This window comes from Triticum urartu, chromosome 2A, assembly GCF_056163025.1.
Source record: "Triticum urartu cultivar PI428250 chromosome 2A, HENAU_Tu73, whole genome shotgun sequence".
NCBI classification, from domain to species: Eukaryota; Viridiplantae; Streptophyta; class Magnoliopsida; order Poales; family Poaceae; genus Triticum; species Triticum urartu.
Window position 1 is genome coordinate 138,552,470 of NC_141874.1, and position 16,497 is coordinate 138,568,966.

General features: G+C 48.4%; 2 protein-coding genes and 1 long non-coding RNA gene across 4 annotated transcripts; 1 reads left to right on the top strand and 2 right to left on the bottom strand.

Annotated features, from left to right (window-relative positions):
- Nucleotides 1-480: 480 nt before the first annotated feature.
- LOC125536358 (uncharacterized) lies at nucleotides 481-3,011 on the top strand. The gene is made up of 3 exons (XM_048699556.2): nucleotides 481-638; nucleotides 1,675-1,756; nucleotides 1,931-3,011. The coding sequence occupies exons 1-3, from the start codon at nucleotides 627-629 to the stop codon at nucleotides 2,719-2,721; spliced, it is 885 nt and encodes a 294-aa protein (XP_048555513.1). The 5' UTR covers nucleotides 481-626; the 3' UTR covers nucleotides 2,722-3,011.
- A 3,254-nt stretch (nucleotides 3,012-6,265) lies between these two features.
- Nucleotides 6,266-8,762, bottom strand: LOC125536359 (uncharacterized). Of its 2 annotated transcripts, XR_007295010.2 has the most exons (5): nucleotides 8,222-8,759; nucleotides 7,995-8,143; nucleotides 7,689-7,914; nucleotides 6,759-7,075; nucleotides 6,266-6,572 (listed from the first exon to the last, which is right to left on the bottom strand). It is a non-coding gene; the product is annotated as an uncharacterized LOC125536359 (long non-coding RNA). The 2 variants fall into 2 exon arrangements; XR_015615890.1 differs by having other exon boundaries at nucleotides 7,689-8,143; nucleotides 8,222-8,762.
- Nucleotides 8,763-9,753: 991 nt separating this feature from the next.
- Nucleotides 9,754-11,127, bottom strand: LOC125541270 (putative carboxylesterase 18). Its single transcript, XM_048704724.2, has one exon. It carries the CDS (start codon nucleotides 10,942-10,944, stop codon nucleotides 9,895-9,897), a length of 1,050 nt encoding a protein of 349 aa, XP_048560681.1. The 5' UTR covers nucleotides 10,945-11,127; the 3' UTR covers nucleotides 9,754-9,894.
- Nucleotides 11,128-16,497: the final 5,370 nt, after the last annotated feature.

Here is a 16,497-nt window from a genome sequence, read left to right on the forward strand (position 1 = left end):
CAGACGGCCCCGCTCCCCAGGGCTGGCGCTGGCGCTGGCTAGACAACAAAAACGCAGCACACATCACTAGCGGTTCACTTGCCACCACTGAACGTCACTCGCTCGACCTGCTCTAGTGACACTAGCAAGTGGAGCGTAGTCAGTATCATCAGTAGCATTATTATGAACGCCTTTGTGCGTAGTATTCGTGTAGAGCGGTGCTGGAGGTGGGTGTTCGCCGTTTGTCATTTCTCTGGGTCTAGAAGTGGGCTGGGTGATTTGATTTGGCGCGGCAGGTGGTGGTGCCGGTGCGTGCCCGACGCAGGCGGGAGAGGCACAGCCCACCGACTAGACTGACAAAATGTGCGTGTACGTACTCCCACATGCCGCACAGCTAATACGGGTCGGGTCAAAGAGGACCGGAGGGCCCGCCCGTCGGTGTGCCGCCAGGGTTGGTTGGTGCCCGCGCCTGCGCCTGCGCCTGTGCGTGCGCGGCCCTCTTAAAACGCCGCACCCACCACCGGTCTTCTCATATTTCTTCCCTCATCCTCCTCTCTCTCTCTCTCTCCCTCACTCACCCCAGAGCAGAGCACAGGCCTCCTCTGAAGGCTGAAGGTGACGACCACGCCTCAGGCGGCGCCATTGCCATGGCGGACAAGGTAACAACAACGCCTGGCCTAGCCTGCTTCTCCCCGGTTCCCCTCTCGATTCACCGCGTGCGTGGGGTGGGGTGGGTGCGCGCGCGATCCGCACTCTGAATTTCGTCCGGCCCGAGAGTTCGTTTCTTTGAAATTCGTAGGCCCTCTTCCCTAGTTTATGCCATTGATCTATGTTCCGCTTCTGTGTTCGCCGCTCTTCACTAGTTCACTTGGCAACGAAGCTGATCTCGGCTCCTCTTGTCCAAACCAACTGTCATCTTCGTTAGAGATCGACAGTGGCTTCATGAACGACGCGACGCCATGTTTTCGTCTGAATCCCCACAAGTCGTCGGAGTGCCGAGCACTCAAACCAGAAACGCCATGAGAAATGAAGTGCGCAGCAAGCAAATATCTCTCGGGCTCATTCTCGAAAAAAAATATATCTCTCGGGCTCTGACCACAAACTCCCGTCCCTATTTTCTGCGTGTGATGTCACTCCTTTCCTTTTCACCCACCGCTTTGCTGCCAAGATCAACGCGCGTTTCCCTTTTCGTTGCCAACTGATTTCAACATCATCCTCTGAACCAAACTGGAAAACGAGCACAAAAGCCCGTCGTTTTCTCATAATAGATGCGTTTGTTTCACATTTCAGTGCCACAAGTTTTCCCACTGAATTTTTTGTGATGAAACGCTTTGCTCCAATATTCAGTGTTAGGACAGTTAATGGATTAATACTACCACCGGTAAACTGTAACAAGCATTGAGTCGAATATTTAAGGAGGTCATCTGTAATTTGTAAACGCACTGGCTGAAGAATTGGCGGCAGTTGGTTCTCTTCTGATGAGAAAATTAAGAATTTTCCAACTATAATCTGAGCATGTGAGTGACACAGCGAGTCCTTCCTTCTGGAAGGCACAGTATATAGCTCAGCCTGGTACTCCTATTAGGTACAGTTAACTCTGAATTAACAATTGTCAAGTGTGAGACTCACACCTGGATCTACTTCTAATACTCAGCTGCATTTACCTTCATTTAACCCCCCTCGATCTCGTCGCAGATCTCCACGGTTGTCCTCAAAGTTGACCTTGAATGCGCGCGATGCTACAGGAAGATGAGGAAGGTCCTCTGCAAGATCCAAGGTAACCTATTAACTCCCGTCCGTCACAGATCAGTCAATCACCCATGCAGAGAAGCCGCTATGGCCTCGTGGCGGACCGCCGCTGACACGCGTGCCCACGTACATGCGAAGTTACGGTGGGCGGGCCAGCGTCGTCAACCTCATGGGCTGACCGTGCATGGATCGTGTTGTGCAGACAAGATGAACATCAAGACCATCTCCTTCGACGAGAAGAGCAACTCCGTGACGGTGTCCGGGCCGTTCGACCCCGACAAGCTGTGCCGGAAGCTCTGCTGCGAGGCCGGCCGGGTGATCAAGGAGATGCATGTCAATGGCAAGGAGCAGAAGGCGGACAAGGACGGCGGCGGCGGCGGCGGCGAGAAGCAGAAGGCGCCCAAGGACGCCGGCAAGGCCGAGAAGGATGGTGGGAAGGCGGAGAAGCCCAAGGACGGCGGCGGGAAGGCCGACAAGGAGAAGCCCAAGGACGCCGCGGCCGCCAAGCCGGAGAAGAAGGTCAAGTTCGACGACGCGCCGCCGGCCACGGACGCGAAGCCCGGCAAGGCCATGCCGCCGCTGCCGCCCGGCATGAGCATGGCCGACCTCGGCCCGCTCCTGGAGAAGATGAAGCAGGCCAAGCAGCAGGGCGGGGGCGGGCCCCAGCCACCGCCGATGATGGCGCCGCCCGTGGCCGCGCAGGGGGTGGCCGTGCCGTCCATCTGGCCGGCGCCGGCCGGGCCCATGTCCTACAGCTACGACCCGACGCCGTACGGCCAGCCGTCGTACTACGGCGGGGGCTGCGGCGGTGGGTGCGGCGGGGGGTGCCAGTGCTGCAGGCCGCCCGTGCCGGCCGGCGGGTACTACGGCGTGCCGGTGCACGACCACCAGGGGTGGTACCACGGCAACCGGCAGCCGTACTACCCGCAGCAGCAGCAGCAGCAGCAGCCGTACTGCGGCGAGGACCCCAACGCCGGGTGCAGCGTCATGTGATCGGCAGGCGACGCGCCATGGACAGAGGCAGAGCAATCAGGCATCGGGCATCAGTCATCAGTGTGTGTGGTCACTCTCCCGTACTCACTCATGGCCTGCGGTTAAAATTTTCCTTTTCTTTCTTCCTTCCGTGTCGTGGGTTCTTGTTTATGTCTAATTAGGCGTTGAGTTGTGCATGTGAACAGAGAAGTTGTGCTGTTGTGTCCTGGTGCCTAGCTTGTTTCCTTAGTTGGTTCTTGTCATGAATGAATATATTTATACCAGTAATTAAGTACTGTAGTTTATTTGGATGGAACGAGTTGACTACTCTTAATTCCGATCTCGAACGTGCGATGATCATGTGCACACTTGATCAAATCAATGTGATGTTATGAACACTCGCACACAAAACACAGCGGCTCTGTTCTCGTGAGCTGAGGGCAACTACCACGCACGACCTCAAATAGACTCGTTCTGTCCGGATTTCATCCGTTTGAATGTAGCAATGAGGTGTGTCCACCCAGATTTAGGTTTGCGTCAGCTGGGTAGCAAAAATAGTTTAAATCAAACATATGTTTAAAATAGTCTTTTATTACAATTCATTTAATGTTTTAGAAATATCAGAGCCTTACAAAACCACTTAAATTTGTGCACACGAAAAGAGATTAAACCGATAGATATATTAATTGTTAATGTGATTCCACATATACTCAACCAAGTCATCTTGCAACTACGTATGAGTGTTCCGATCATGCAACTCACGATGAAATTGGACAAACTGTTCAAAGGTTGCAGGAGGTGAGTGCTCAGGCTCAACATCTCACCCTGGAAATCAAACTCTTGGTCGTAGATACTGCTATCACGCTTATCCTCAACGATCATGTTGTGTATAATCACTCAAGCATTTATCACCTCCCAAAGATTCTGAATGCTCCATGTCAATGCAGGGTTTCAAACAATACCCCATCGAGACTGAAGCACACCGAATGCACGCTCCACATCTTTCCTGCATTTGGGCAAACCTCTATCTCTTCTCTCCTTGCGGATTGGGTATGGTCTTCACAAGAGTGGACCATCAGCTAGATAATATCCTTTGTTGTAATGGTGGCCATTGAACTCAAAGTTGACCTCCAGGCACTGGCCTTCTGCAAGCCTTACAAACACTGGAGAATGCCGAAGAACACTAATATCATTGTGAGAACCAGCCATGCCGAAGAAAGAATGTCATATCCACAGATCTTGTGAAGCCACAGCTTCAAGTATGACAGTGGCACCTTTCACATGTCCCTTTTACTGCTCCTGCCAAGCAAATGGACAGTTCTTCCACTTCCAGCGCATACAATCGATACTACCAAGCATGCCCGAAAAGCCCCTCTCGGCATTAATCGTCAACAACCTCTCTATATCAACGACATTTGGTTTTCTTAGGTATTCAGGACCGAACACTGCCACCACGGTCTTGCACAAACTATACATTGAGAGGAGACATGTGGACTCACTCATACGCACATACTCATCCACAAGATCACCGGGAATTCCATATGCAAGCATGCGAATAGCCGCAGTGCATTTTCTGATAAGAGAAGCCAAGCTTGCCAATGGCGTCCTCTTTGCATTCAAAGTATGGGTCATATGCAACCACTCCTTCCCGAATACGATTGAACACATGCCTCCTCATTCGGAAGCGGCGACAAATTTGATGCGGTTTATAGAGTGCGGTGCTCTCAAAGTAATCGGAATAGAGGAGGTGGTGTCGTTTCTCCCTATTGCGGTTCAAGGCCAAGGCATTCCCGGGGATTGATCCCCTGAACCGAGGCCACATCCTACTGATATGGTCATGGACGACCAATGCTGCCACCACGATGTTCTCATCATCCAAGGACGAATCATCCGATGAACAAATGAAGTTGTGAAAGAAGTACTCATCTCCGCTATCCATGGTACCTTGCAAGCAAAGCGTCGAACACCTTGCGGGAGTGGTGTAGACACGGCCGGAAAGGGCACGTCGAGGCCGTTGGTTCGCAGCAAGGTGGACGACCGCGGGCGAAGGGCAGAGCGACGACTGGGGAGGAAGAAAAGGGGCTGCTCCACCGACGGGCAAAGCAAGGTGGTGAGACGGGCATGGCGGCGGCGATGGCGAGGGGCCGAGGGCGGAGCGATGAAAGGGGGAGGAAGAAATGGGGTTGTGTCTCTGACAGGTGGGCTAGGGAAGGACAAGGGCGCGCCCCCCGCCCGTCGTGCGTTGTCCATTTGGCCACAAACGCGACCCAAAATTTGGGTTGGGAATGGAATGAAAGCGGATCGAAACGGACATTTGTCCGTTTGCTTCCGCGTGTTGGGCCGCAATTTGTACCCGTTTACCCCCAAACAAACGCGAGTGGGCGATTTGGGGTCGTGCGTGGAGTTGGCCTAAAATTGTGAAGAATTTGTGTGGCATGTCCTGATCAATGCGTGATGTTCTGGTGTGTGTTTCGGTACGGCTATGCGTGTGTTGGTTGGTCAGATTTGCTTGTCTGGTGGATCAGCTAAGTCTGATCAAATCAAATAACCAATCAATCATGCAGTCAGGCTGGTCACACACAAAAGGCTCGTGCATTATCATGCTGCCTCCGGGAACAAGAACTCGTGGATTAGCTTAATCAGCTCACAGCCTGATACAGCCGAAAAGCGGAACGAAATCATATGAGAACTAGATCACTGATGGCGTCTATTTTGAATGTTTTATGATAGAGATATGATTTTTCTGTAAATACAGGGAGACCAGATAAACTATGGAAAATGCTAAAATAGACTAAAATTATTTGTTTCATGAATGTTTCCCTTTTTATGAAAGATACTTCTCTCAGAAGTAAGTAATAACCTAATCTGGATGCTCCTTAAGTTAGTATGAAAATTCTTCATGAAAAAGGTTTTGGGATTAACCACACCAAGAGCCAAACATGCCACAAACTCTGTAATTTGGGAAGATCTCCGCTGAACATACATGTTAGGTATATGGTAGGGAGCAACACAGTGTCCAGTGGCAATCATAATAAGGGCTGCATTTGGATCATTCTCAGTTAGGAGCATTATTGGGACCTGGTCACACACAAGAACTACCATGTTGGCACGCATTGCTACGCCTGTCATTTTTTGGGTAAAATGGTAGAATTTTCTCTAACTATATGAAGTCATAATGCAGTAACGTTAAATTACGTATAGACTGACTTGAAAAGCTTAACTAAAGGTCAATTTGAATTTGCAGCAGGACCATGCAATGCCATGTCATGGACATGCACACAAATTTAATCTTTACATGAACCCTTAATCATACAATGAGGCTTTTAACAATTGAGGGCACCCAATTTAATTTATGTAGACAGAGAAAAACTATAATTTTTTTGAATGGGTACAACAAACAGACCATCGTCTGATTCTATTTTCTTACTAATAAGTAAAAATTATAGTCAAAGTTATGTGATGAAGACCAAAAAAGTCAATGTGCGCCTTATATTTTGGGAAGGAGGGAGTATTAGTTTGGCTCAACTAATTTGTGATCAGGCTTCAACCAAGTATACTGAAGAAGTGACTTCATAAATGCTACATGTATATTAATTCAAACAACAATGTTTAAAAGGACAAGATTTAATAGAGAACACATTTATGCTATAAATTTTTCTTTTTTGATTTCTAAGAGGATTAACTAATTCCGGTATAGTCATGGACTATGTGACGGAATTTGAAAACATGTATGTCAGAAAGCACCTAGAGCTTGGAATCAAAACAAGGATAGGAGACGTGCTTCCTGAAGTCTCGGGAGATTATGGTTGATGAGTAAATGAGCCGCAATTCCACTTAGCCTGTCGAAGATATGCACCTTGAATTCCTTGGATCTGAATCATTACAACAAAATCATGGGAAAGCACTTCAGAAAATATAGTAGCAGTTTTGGTGCTCTCACTGAAAGTTGTGTGATTTTTTATATTTTTCTAAGCCCAATACGACCAAAAAATGAAAGAATGGCAAGAGCTGCAAGTGCACGAGCTTAGCAATGCATAGTCATGATGCTGCCACTATACCTTGAAAGAGGAGCTTCAAATTTTCCATAGTGCGCCAACATTTAGGCTGAACCAAACCATCAAAGGAAGGCTATACAGAAATAAAATATGTGGATTTCATTGGAAATGTATTTGTGCAAAATAGCAACTGTTCTTATTGTCAGGATGGGCAAGCCCGCCATCAAAGGAAGCATATCACCATACTGACAATATTTTTGACAATATAGATCCTAGTAGTTGTTGCTGGATGGCACAAATGATTCCATTATCCGGTGCATACTGAAATAATCTTCTCCGTCACATTTCCAGTAGCATTTAGAAGTGCCCCCGGGCCCTGACTGCATTTGAAAAGGTCAAATCTTTCATAATAAGCTGAAGCCAATATTTAAATTGGAAGGTTATGCTGGAATCAAAACAAATTGAAGATCAAGACAGTGTCCAAGGTAGCACCCAAGATGTTTCCACAAGACGAGGCGCAGAACATACAGAAGGTCAGACAATTTTATGTGTAACCAATTGAAGATCCAAGTCAAATCACTAGCATTTACTTGGTTGCATATTACAATCTCTCACCAAATGGTGTGAGCACAAAGAGAGAACTCATCGTTGCTATGAAGCATTTGAAAATAGCAAATTCAGGATATAGAAGGCACTGTCTTGCTCCTGCTACTACACGTGACATAGAATGCATAAGAAGAAACTGATGCTTGTGCTATGAAAGATTCAAAAGTGCCACTAAATATATAGAAAAAAACATGAAAATGCAAGTGCGATTAGTGTTGTTTCTGGAGATGTAGTGGAGCATGATGGCAAAGGGCCTGAAGGGCAGGAGCAGCGTCAATCTTGGCCTTGAAGATGATGAGGTGACCGAGGTTGCTCGTGGGAGTAATAATACAACATAATGAAGTTTCTTATAAAAATATACACAATGAAGTGCAAGCAGGCTCTAACCATGATAGTGGCAGTATCAGAGGAGGACCATCAGAACTTTGAGGCACATAGGGTCATCGTCGACGGCCAGGGCCTGCATGCCGACTGGGAGCTGATCCCTCTCCCTTTCCCTGTTCATCAAACCCTTCTTGGCCTCCATCATTATGGCGGCCATTAGCATCCCACTAATTCAGAGCAACCGAATAATCAAGAGCAAGAAGAGTCAAGCGCTCAACCCCAACACCACCTGAACACAACCTAAATTACTCACCGAAGAATAGGAAATCAGGGGCAAAAAATCGCAGGTGGGTTTGGATTTCGGCGCACCGTTGGAGAAGACTCATCCACCACGCAAGTAAGTCGATATGCTCGAAGCGGAGTGCCCGCGTCTACCTGGCCGGAGGAGCCGTGCTGGTCACCATCTCCTCCTTCCCCTCCTAGAGTCGTCGCTCTTCCTTTTCCACCACCTCCCTCATCTGCACAAATCCTAACCTATATGAATCAAGAGGAGGCACCTATTTGTTCACAAATCCGAGATGAAGCACCAATCATACCTCTAGCGTGGAACGAACGGATCATGGAAGATCTTGCTGACAACATGGTGAATTGGCTGCAAAGGTGAAGACGATGCTAACTGGTTTGAGGGTGGCTCAACTCCTGATGTGTTCCGCGACTCGCCCCGACCATCCTCGCATTTTTGGTAGCCTATATCCATCTCTCTCTTGCGGTGACGGCAGCAGCGGTGAAATTGGGAGAGGTGGGGTTGAGACGTAGGGTAAAGGGGGGGAGGGGAGGGAACACATCGGACGCCCAAGAATGATCACGATGTGCAATTCGACGGCCAAAATCAGTGATGGCCTGAGAGAGCTCCTAGGATGCACAGCTATAATGTTTCTAAATGTTCAGGGGAAAACACGGCGAGCTTTTCATAAGAGAAAGGGGTCATCATGGAAGGAGGCCGCTGGCGTCTCTCACCTTTGGAGGCGTAAAGCTGGTCTGGGCCCTCGTATCGTTGGAAAGGCAAATGTCTCCGGCCGGAAGCCCCGGCTACACAGGCCTCTTTTGGTTCATAAGATAAGATTATTATAGGAATAGGAATTTTGTAGGAAATGAGATGTGCATGTATCTCAAATCCTATGAGTAGTAATAGGAAACAAGATGTCATTTGATTGACACCAAAGAATTTTTCCATTGAGTCTAGGCTCATTTTTATTTTCCTATGAAATGTGTAGGATAGGAACCAATCCTATGTAGGAATAAGAATCTATTCCTACAAACTAAAGGGCTCTAAAAAAATTCTATAAAAATCATATCCTCTAAAATTCCTATAAAATCCTCCGAATCAAAGGAGGCCTAAACAGGCTTCTGTTGAGAATAAATGTCGGCCTCCTTTTCCGGTGCTTGATGCTGCAAGCTGCTATCTCCCGACAGGAACTCATGACAGCCACTTAGCAGAGATCTTTCTGTATATCCTATATTGAATTCTCGATGCATTTGAAGTTGATTCAAATCCTGAATGCCTGACAATGAAGAACAGCTCATCGCACAGCCACGGACGGACACAGCATCGTGCCGGTGCTGCCACTGCGCACACGCGTGCTCTGTGCCGGCCTGCCGGGACACGGGCGCGCGCTCTGGCACTGGGGCGGTGCACTGGCGCGCGCCCACGACAAGGCGCGGGGCCAGCGCGCGGCGGCCAGAAGCGCGGGCGCCGAGAATGCTCCGGCTGGATATGCCGCGGCGGGCGGTGTGTCATTCTCTTCAGATATTCCAGCGGAGACTGGTAGCTCAACTGCTCAAGATGCTCGGCCCATGCTGGCACTCGCCAAATCGGGGCCCAACGTACAGTGGATCTGTCCGCGTCGTCGCACCATTACGGTCTGGTTCGCATGGGCGGGAACCTCTCGTGCCTGGCCGCCTGCTCCATGACAGGAACGCCGATACGTACGACCAAACACGACCCTGTTTGCGCCATGAATGCCGTTCATCGCGCTGTCGACGCTTGCGTCCACTCGAATTTCCTGTTTTTTAGAACCAACGAACAACTCGTTCACACGATCCACACCGTGCCATGCAACGCAATCAGTCACTAGGAACCGGACATGTTCATCATCAGTGCATCGCATGTGCCTCAAGTTCCGTCGTCACACACCTCACAGCTCGAAGAATCAACACTTTACCAAAAATTCTAAAAAAAATCAGTCACACTGACTGAACTGCAAACCAACTACGAACCAGTGGACAGTGGACACTGGTCGTTCACTGGCGCGTCGAGGTGTTCGGCAGCCCGCCGGTTCACGAACTCGGCCACGTCCGCCAGCAGCCTCTGGCTGTCCGGGAAGCCGTCGAACACGTAGAACGCGTGGATGGCGTCGGGGAACTCCGCGACACGGACCTCCTCGGCGCCGGCGGCTCGCAGCGCGTGCGCGTACGCCCTTTGCCTGTCCTGGTGCACGTCCCACCCGCCCACGCACACCAGCGTCGGCGGGAACGCGCGCCACCTCCCCGCGGCGGCACCGTCGCGCTGGATCGCGGCCGGCACGTTGGCCGACTCGTGGTCCCGCGTGGCGCCCGGCGGCAGGAACGCGCGCCACAGCCACGCCAGCCGCTCCGGCGCCCCGAACGGCGCGTGGCGGAGCCGCTGCTCGGACGCGGTCGCCGCCTCGCCGCCGAAGAACGGCTGCAGCAGGACCAGCCCGGCCACGCTGCCCTGCAGGCGCGCGGCGACGTGGTGGGCGACGTTGCCGCCCGCGCTATCCCCGGCGACAAAGACGGCGGTGGGGGGAGACGGCAAGGCGCCCCCGGCGCCGGCGAGTGCCCAGCGGAGCGCCGCCTCCCCGTCGTCGTAAGCGGAAGGGGCGCGGTGCTCGGGCGCGAGGCGGTAGTCCACGGAGGCGACGACGGCCGGGATAGACGCGGCGAGGCGGCGGCACAGAGCGTCGAACTGGGCCGTCGCCACGGAGTGGAACACGAAGCCGCCGCCGTGGAAATATACAACCACTGGCAGCTGGCTCTGGCTGCCGCTAGCGGCGGGCGCTGGAACGAACAGGCGGACGCGGAGGTGGCTGGAGACGGCGTGGTCGGTGGACGAAACGCCGGCGGCATCGGGCGCGGAGCTAGGAGGGACGGTGCGTTCGAACAGGGAGAGGAGGGAGCGGTTGACGGTGCCGTCGGCGCGGAGGGACGCGGAGTGTAGGAATGAGGCTGCGCCCACGAGCAGGCGCACCCGCCACGGCAGAGGGGGCTTCCCCGGCGGCGGAGAATCCGACGACGCCATCTCTGCAGCTCAGTTTCCGGCCGTCCGGGTGCCGCTTGGTCCTTGGAGTTTGGTGGCGATAAGGTTTACGAGCAGACACCGAGTGTTTCTTGTACTGTACTCTATTGGCGCAAAGAGGAACCGAACAATCTCAAGCTCAGTGTCAAGCTTGCATTTGCCAACTAATCTGACGGGGTCTTGCCCACCTAATCTTCTCTCCCTCACCTTATTTCTATCCAATGAAAACCTGCCAGCTAGACCAGACCGTAAATCCTGTAAAAAACTATCCGTGCGTGCATTGTTGTGCATTTGCTGATTACGTCCAAGGCAGAAATGCTAAACGTACAAACAATTACAGCATTTTACAGACTTTTTCATCTAAAGGATCAATCACAAACATGCCCCCCCCCCTCCCCCCGAATTATTTCAAAGGGGTGGCCTCCCTGAATTTCAAAGGTGGGCCGGCTCCCTCGTCTATTAATCAATCACAAGCTGATAAATTATTTTTTTTATAAAATATTGTACTAACTTATTTGTATGTGTACCATTCTGTGTCCAGGGCCAGTAAGATTACCATTATGGTGTCTTTGGTTCATGTTGCTACTCATTGATTCCCCTAAACCTCATTAATCGTATCCATTTGACCACTTGTCATGTTCAACCTCATTCATGAGGGAGCAAAAGAGGATGGTCACACTAGGAATATGCTAGATTAATGCCTTGATAAATGTATTCTTTGGGTGTACCAATATTGTCACTAGGAATAGCTCTATCAAATTGATAGCCTAGAACCATCGAGGCAAAGGTGAGGGTCTTGTTAGCTAGAAGATGGTTTTACCTTACAATTTGATGCGATCAACTAACGCCCAGGTAACCTTTGTTTTCAAAATATATTTTTCTGAAGCCAACAGAGTTGTTCCCGCAAAAAAAATAGAGTTGATCTTGTTAATCGCTTTGACTTTGTAGATAGTATAGTAGTCTCTTCAAGAGGCAAATTAGGTGGTCTTTGTGGACGGATCAAGTTCATTATGCCAACTTCCATGTGATTATCGCCTCTATAGTATACCTAGTCACTAGTGTAGCTTTTTCTTTTGAACGTATTTATGGTGACCAATACCAACGTGACACTAGTCAAATTTGGGATCGTACTGCCTCTTTTGTGTATGATAATCAAGGCAAATTTACCTTATGTATAGGCGGTCCCAATGATTTGCTTTATGATGTTGATAAAAGTCCTGCCAATGTAAATGAATATCATATGTGTTGTAGAGCAAAAGCAAAACAGACAAACGAAGAGTCCAAATGAATCACTAGTTTCATTGAAATGTGGAAGACCCACTTATATACATGATGAGGGTGTGTGTTGAGGAGACACCTTTTCAACAGGCACTTCCTGGGAGGCATCCATCCCATACAATTGATCACATATTTTATTTCTCAACACCTGCCCTGATCAACTCGTCATCTGTATATTGCAAACTAAAAACTCCTCCAAAAACCCTGTGGGTAAAATTAAGGAGAAACATTATAATAATAAGCAATCAAAAACTTCTTTAAAACCCAGTGGGAAAAATATAAGGAGAAATCAATATGGAATATATCCACACTTGTATTTATATTGTCTCGTTAAAAAACTTATATGATAAACCATCATGGAAAACTCATAAAGAAAAAAGAGTGTAATATGAATGATCTGAAGATCACCAAAGTGTATAACTTGGGATTTTACCCCCCTAAAGTTTGCAAACCTCAATGCTGTCTCGTACCAATTCTATGAACCTAATTATGGAATATAAATGTTGGTAGAGACATTGTGAATATCACAATAATTTGTTTGCAGATTATCCTCTTACAAGTGACATTATCTTGGTAGATAATGATAGCCGATTCCAATGAATCTCTACATAATCTCACATGTGGCCAGTCATTCTGCGAAGCCATACACATCTTTTGATGTTTCAAATAAAATAATTACAACAAAATGATCACTGGAAGGACCCATTTAGAGTCCATTCTGAAGGCTTCCCTCAAAATACTCTTCAAGTAAATCCAGTCTTTGATATGACACAACTGGGATCAAATTATTAACCACTATCAGGATATAACACCATGATGCCATCTTGATTTCCCCCATGGAATTAATCAAGATCTGTTGTCTCTTGGACATATATGAGGATTCCTTACATCAACCATTATACCTTTTTCTTAGGGATTGCACTCTCAATATATTGCCGACAAATATAATGTCAGGCTTGATATTTTGCAATATATATATATATGAAACCTTCGATGGTATTCAAATATGGAACTTTAGGTCCACTATCACTTCACCATCTCCCCTCAGCCTGAATGGGCTTTTATCCCATGTCAGGAATAATATGACCATATGTGTCTTTGATATATCCATATTGAAATTTTTCCGATATTTCTGGATATATGAAGAATGATATACATTTATTCCCGAGGGAATATGCTCAAGCTATAAACTTAGCATCATTTGGTTTGACCCAAATATCCATCTTAAAATGATTGTGTGTATCTCATAGGTCTGGTATACACATTGATGATAAGATCATCCATCACTAAAATAATGTAAATCCTTATCAAGGAGTAACTCATTAGTATTAGAGTAATCCTTATCAAGGAGCAACTCACTTAGTCGGTTGTACCACACAAGTCTCCGACCTGTTGAGAGTCATAGAATGACTTCTGAAGCTTGACACACACATGTTGCGATTTGTCATAGGATTTGAAATATTAAGCCCTTTCAATGGCTTCAATATAAATACCCAAACTGAGTGATCCATGTGAGTATGTAGCCACAACATACATCAATCACATGGATTTGTACTTCCAATTCCGGTTCGAAACAAAATTCCACTCATACCGAGAAGGTATGCTACATCCTAACTGATGTTAGGTCTGTTAGGTCATTTCCCTACTTTGTGTTTTGGATGATGATGAAAACTCTCTGTTGGTCTAATCTTGTGTTAAGTGCTTCAGGTTATTGGTGATTAGGCTTGCATCGATTAGTCATTCTCTCTGGAAGGAAAAGATCGAAGACGGTGTTTGTCTACGTGTTTATCTCTTTGGTCGTAGGAAACCAGTACTATTAAGAGGGAATCCACATCGGAAGGAGTTGGGTGAATTATTGAACATACACATATTCCTCACCCACCTTTGCCTTCCGTTCCTTGCTTGAGAGAGGTTCCTAATCCATACTATGGTTGTGATCTTTCCTCTTAGCGGTTGCACCGCTCGCCTGAGCGGTTGCACCGCTGGATCTGTTGCACCGGCCCAACCACCACCCCAGGGGTGATACCCTGGGGTTGAACCTCCCAGTACATGACCAAGTGGTTGTACCGCTGCCCCCGGACGGTGGTACCGCCACCATACTTGAAAATGTATGTGGTGTGTCATTGGCGGTTATACCGGCCAGGTACCGCTCAACAACCGGACATGCTTCTGTTTTGATGCGGTACTCGGGCCATGGTGGCACGGTTGTTCCGGTCGTGCTCTGCACACCAGTACCACCGGTGCTCTAAGCGGTTCTACCGCTTAGGACTTAGCCACCCAGGGTACCAGGGCCAGGCGGTAGTACCGACGCACTACCGCCCGATCAGTGCTCACATGGGTGACTCCCTTCTGTTTCAAAGCGGTGGTTGAGAGGTGGCAGAGCGGTTGTTCCGGTTGATCTTGACAACCGGTACTACGCTTGTTTGTCCGGTTGTACCACCTGTCAGGTCTTCTGCAGGGTACCCATGAATCCCGGTTACAACGGGTTGAGGAGCGGTTGTACCGCTGCTGTGCATTTTTTGCAGCAACGGTTGGATTATAGGGCTTGCTATATAAAGGAGGTTCTTCCACCTACCTCCACTACCTCTTGCCTCTCTCTCCACCATTAATTGAAGGAAATATGCCCTAGAGGCAATAATAAAGTTGTTATTTATATTTCCTTATATCATGATAAATGTTTATTATTCATGATATAATTGTATTAACCAAAAACTTAGTACATGTGTGAATACATAGACAAACAAAGTGTCCCTAGTATGCCTCTACTTGACTAGCTCGCTAATCAAAGATGGTTAAGTTTCCTGACCATAGACATGTGTTGTCATTTTATGAACGGGATCACATCATTAGAGAATGATGTGATGGACAAGACCCATTCGTTAGCTCAGCATAATGATTGTTTAGTTTTATTGCTATTGCTTTCTTCATGACTTATACAAGTTCCTCAGACTATGAGATTATGCAACTCTCGAATACCGGAGGAACACCTTGTGTGCTATCAAATGTCACAATGTAACTGTGTGATTATAAAGATGCTCTACAAGTGTCTCCGATGGTGTTTGTTGAGTTGGCATAGATCGAGATTAGGATTTGTCACTCCGTGTATCGGAGGGGTATCTTTGGTCCCTCTCGGTAATGCACATCACTATAAGCCTTGCAAGCAATATAACTAACGAGTTAGTTACGGGATGATGCATTATGGAACGAGTAAAAGAGACTTACTAGTAACGAGATTGAACTAGGTATGATGATACCGACTATCGAATCTCGGGCAAGTAACATACCGATGACAAAGGGAATGACGTATGTTGTTATGCGGTTTGACCGATAAAGATCTTCGTAGAATATGTAGGAACCAATACGAGCATCCATGTTCCGCTATTGGTTATTGACCGGAAATGTGTCTTGGTCATGTCTACATAGTTCTCGAACCCGCAGGGTGCGCATGCTTAGCGGTCGATGACGATTTGTATTATGAGTTATGTGATTTCATGACCGAAGTTTGTTCGGAGTCCCGGATGAGATCACAGACATGACAAGGAGTCTTGAAATGGACTAGCGGAGGGGGCCAGCCCCCTCTTTCGTTCTCCCTCCCTCTCCCTTCCCTTTCCCTCCGGTGGAAGAAAGGAAAGGGGGGCGAATCCTACTTGTGTTGGGGAACGCAGTATTTCAAAAAAATTCCTACGATCACACAAGATCTATCTAGGAGATGCGTAGCAACGAGAGGGGGAGAGTGCGTCTATGTACCCTCGTAGACCGAAAGCGGAAGCGTTTTAGTAATGCGGTTGATGTAGTCGAACGTCTTCACGATCCAACCGATCTAAGCACCGAACATACGACACCTCCGTGTTCAGCACACGTTCAACACGATGACGTCCATCGAGCTCTTGATCCAGTTGAGGACGAGGGAGAGTTCCGTCAGCGCGACGACGTGGCAACGGTGATGATGAAGTTACCGGCGCAGGGCTTCGCCTAAGCACTACGATGATATGACCGAGGTGTGTAACAATGGAGGAGGGCACCACACATGGCTAAGAGAAGACTTGGTGTGCCTTTGGGGTGCCCCCCTCCCACGTATATAAAGGAGGGGGAGGAGGAGGCCGGCCCAAGGGGGGCGTGCCAAGGGGAGGAGTCCTACTTGGACTCCCGGTCCAAGTAGGATTCGCCCCCTTTCCTATTCCAAGAAGGGGAAGGAGGGAAGGAGAGGGAGAGGGAAAGGAACTCCCTCCCCCTAGTCCAATTTGGACTGCCCTTGGGGTGGCGTGCGCCACCTTGTGG

Bases quoted from the DNA above. Each gene is read 5' to 3' on its own strand.
- LOC125536358 (XM_048699556.2), top strand. The intron at 1,757-1,930 runs GTAACCTATTAA...CGTGTTGTGCAG, and splicing joins GGTCCTCTGCAAGATCCAAG to ACAAGATGAACATCAAGACC.
- LOC125541270 (XM_048704724.2), bottom strand. From the start codon at position 10,944: ATGGCGTCGTCGGATTCTCCGCCGCCGGGGAAGCCCCCTCTGCCGTGG.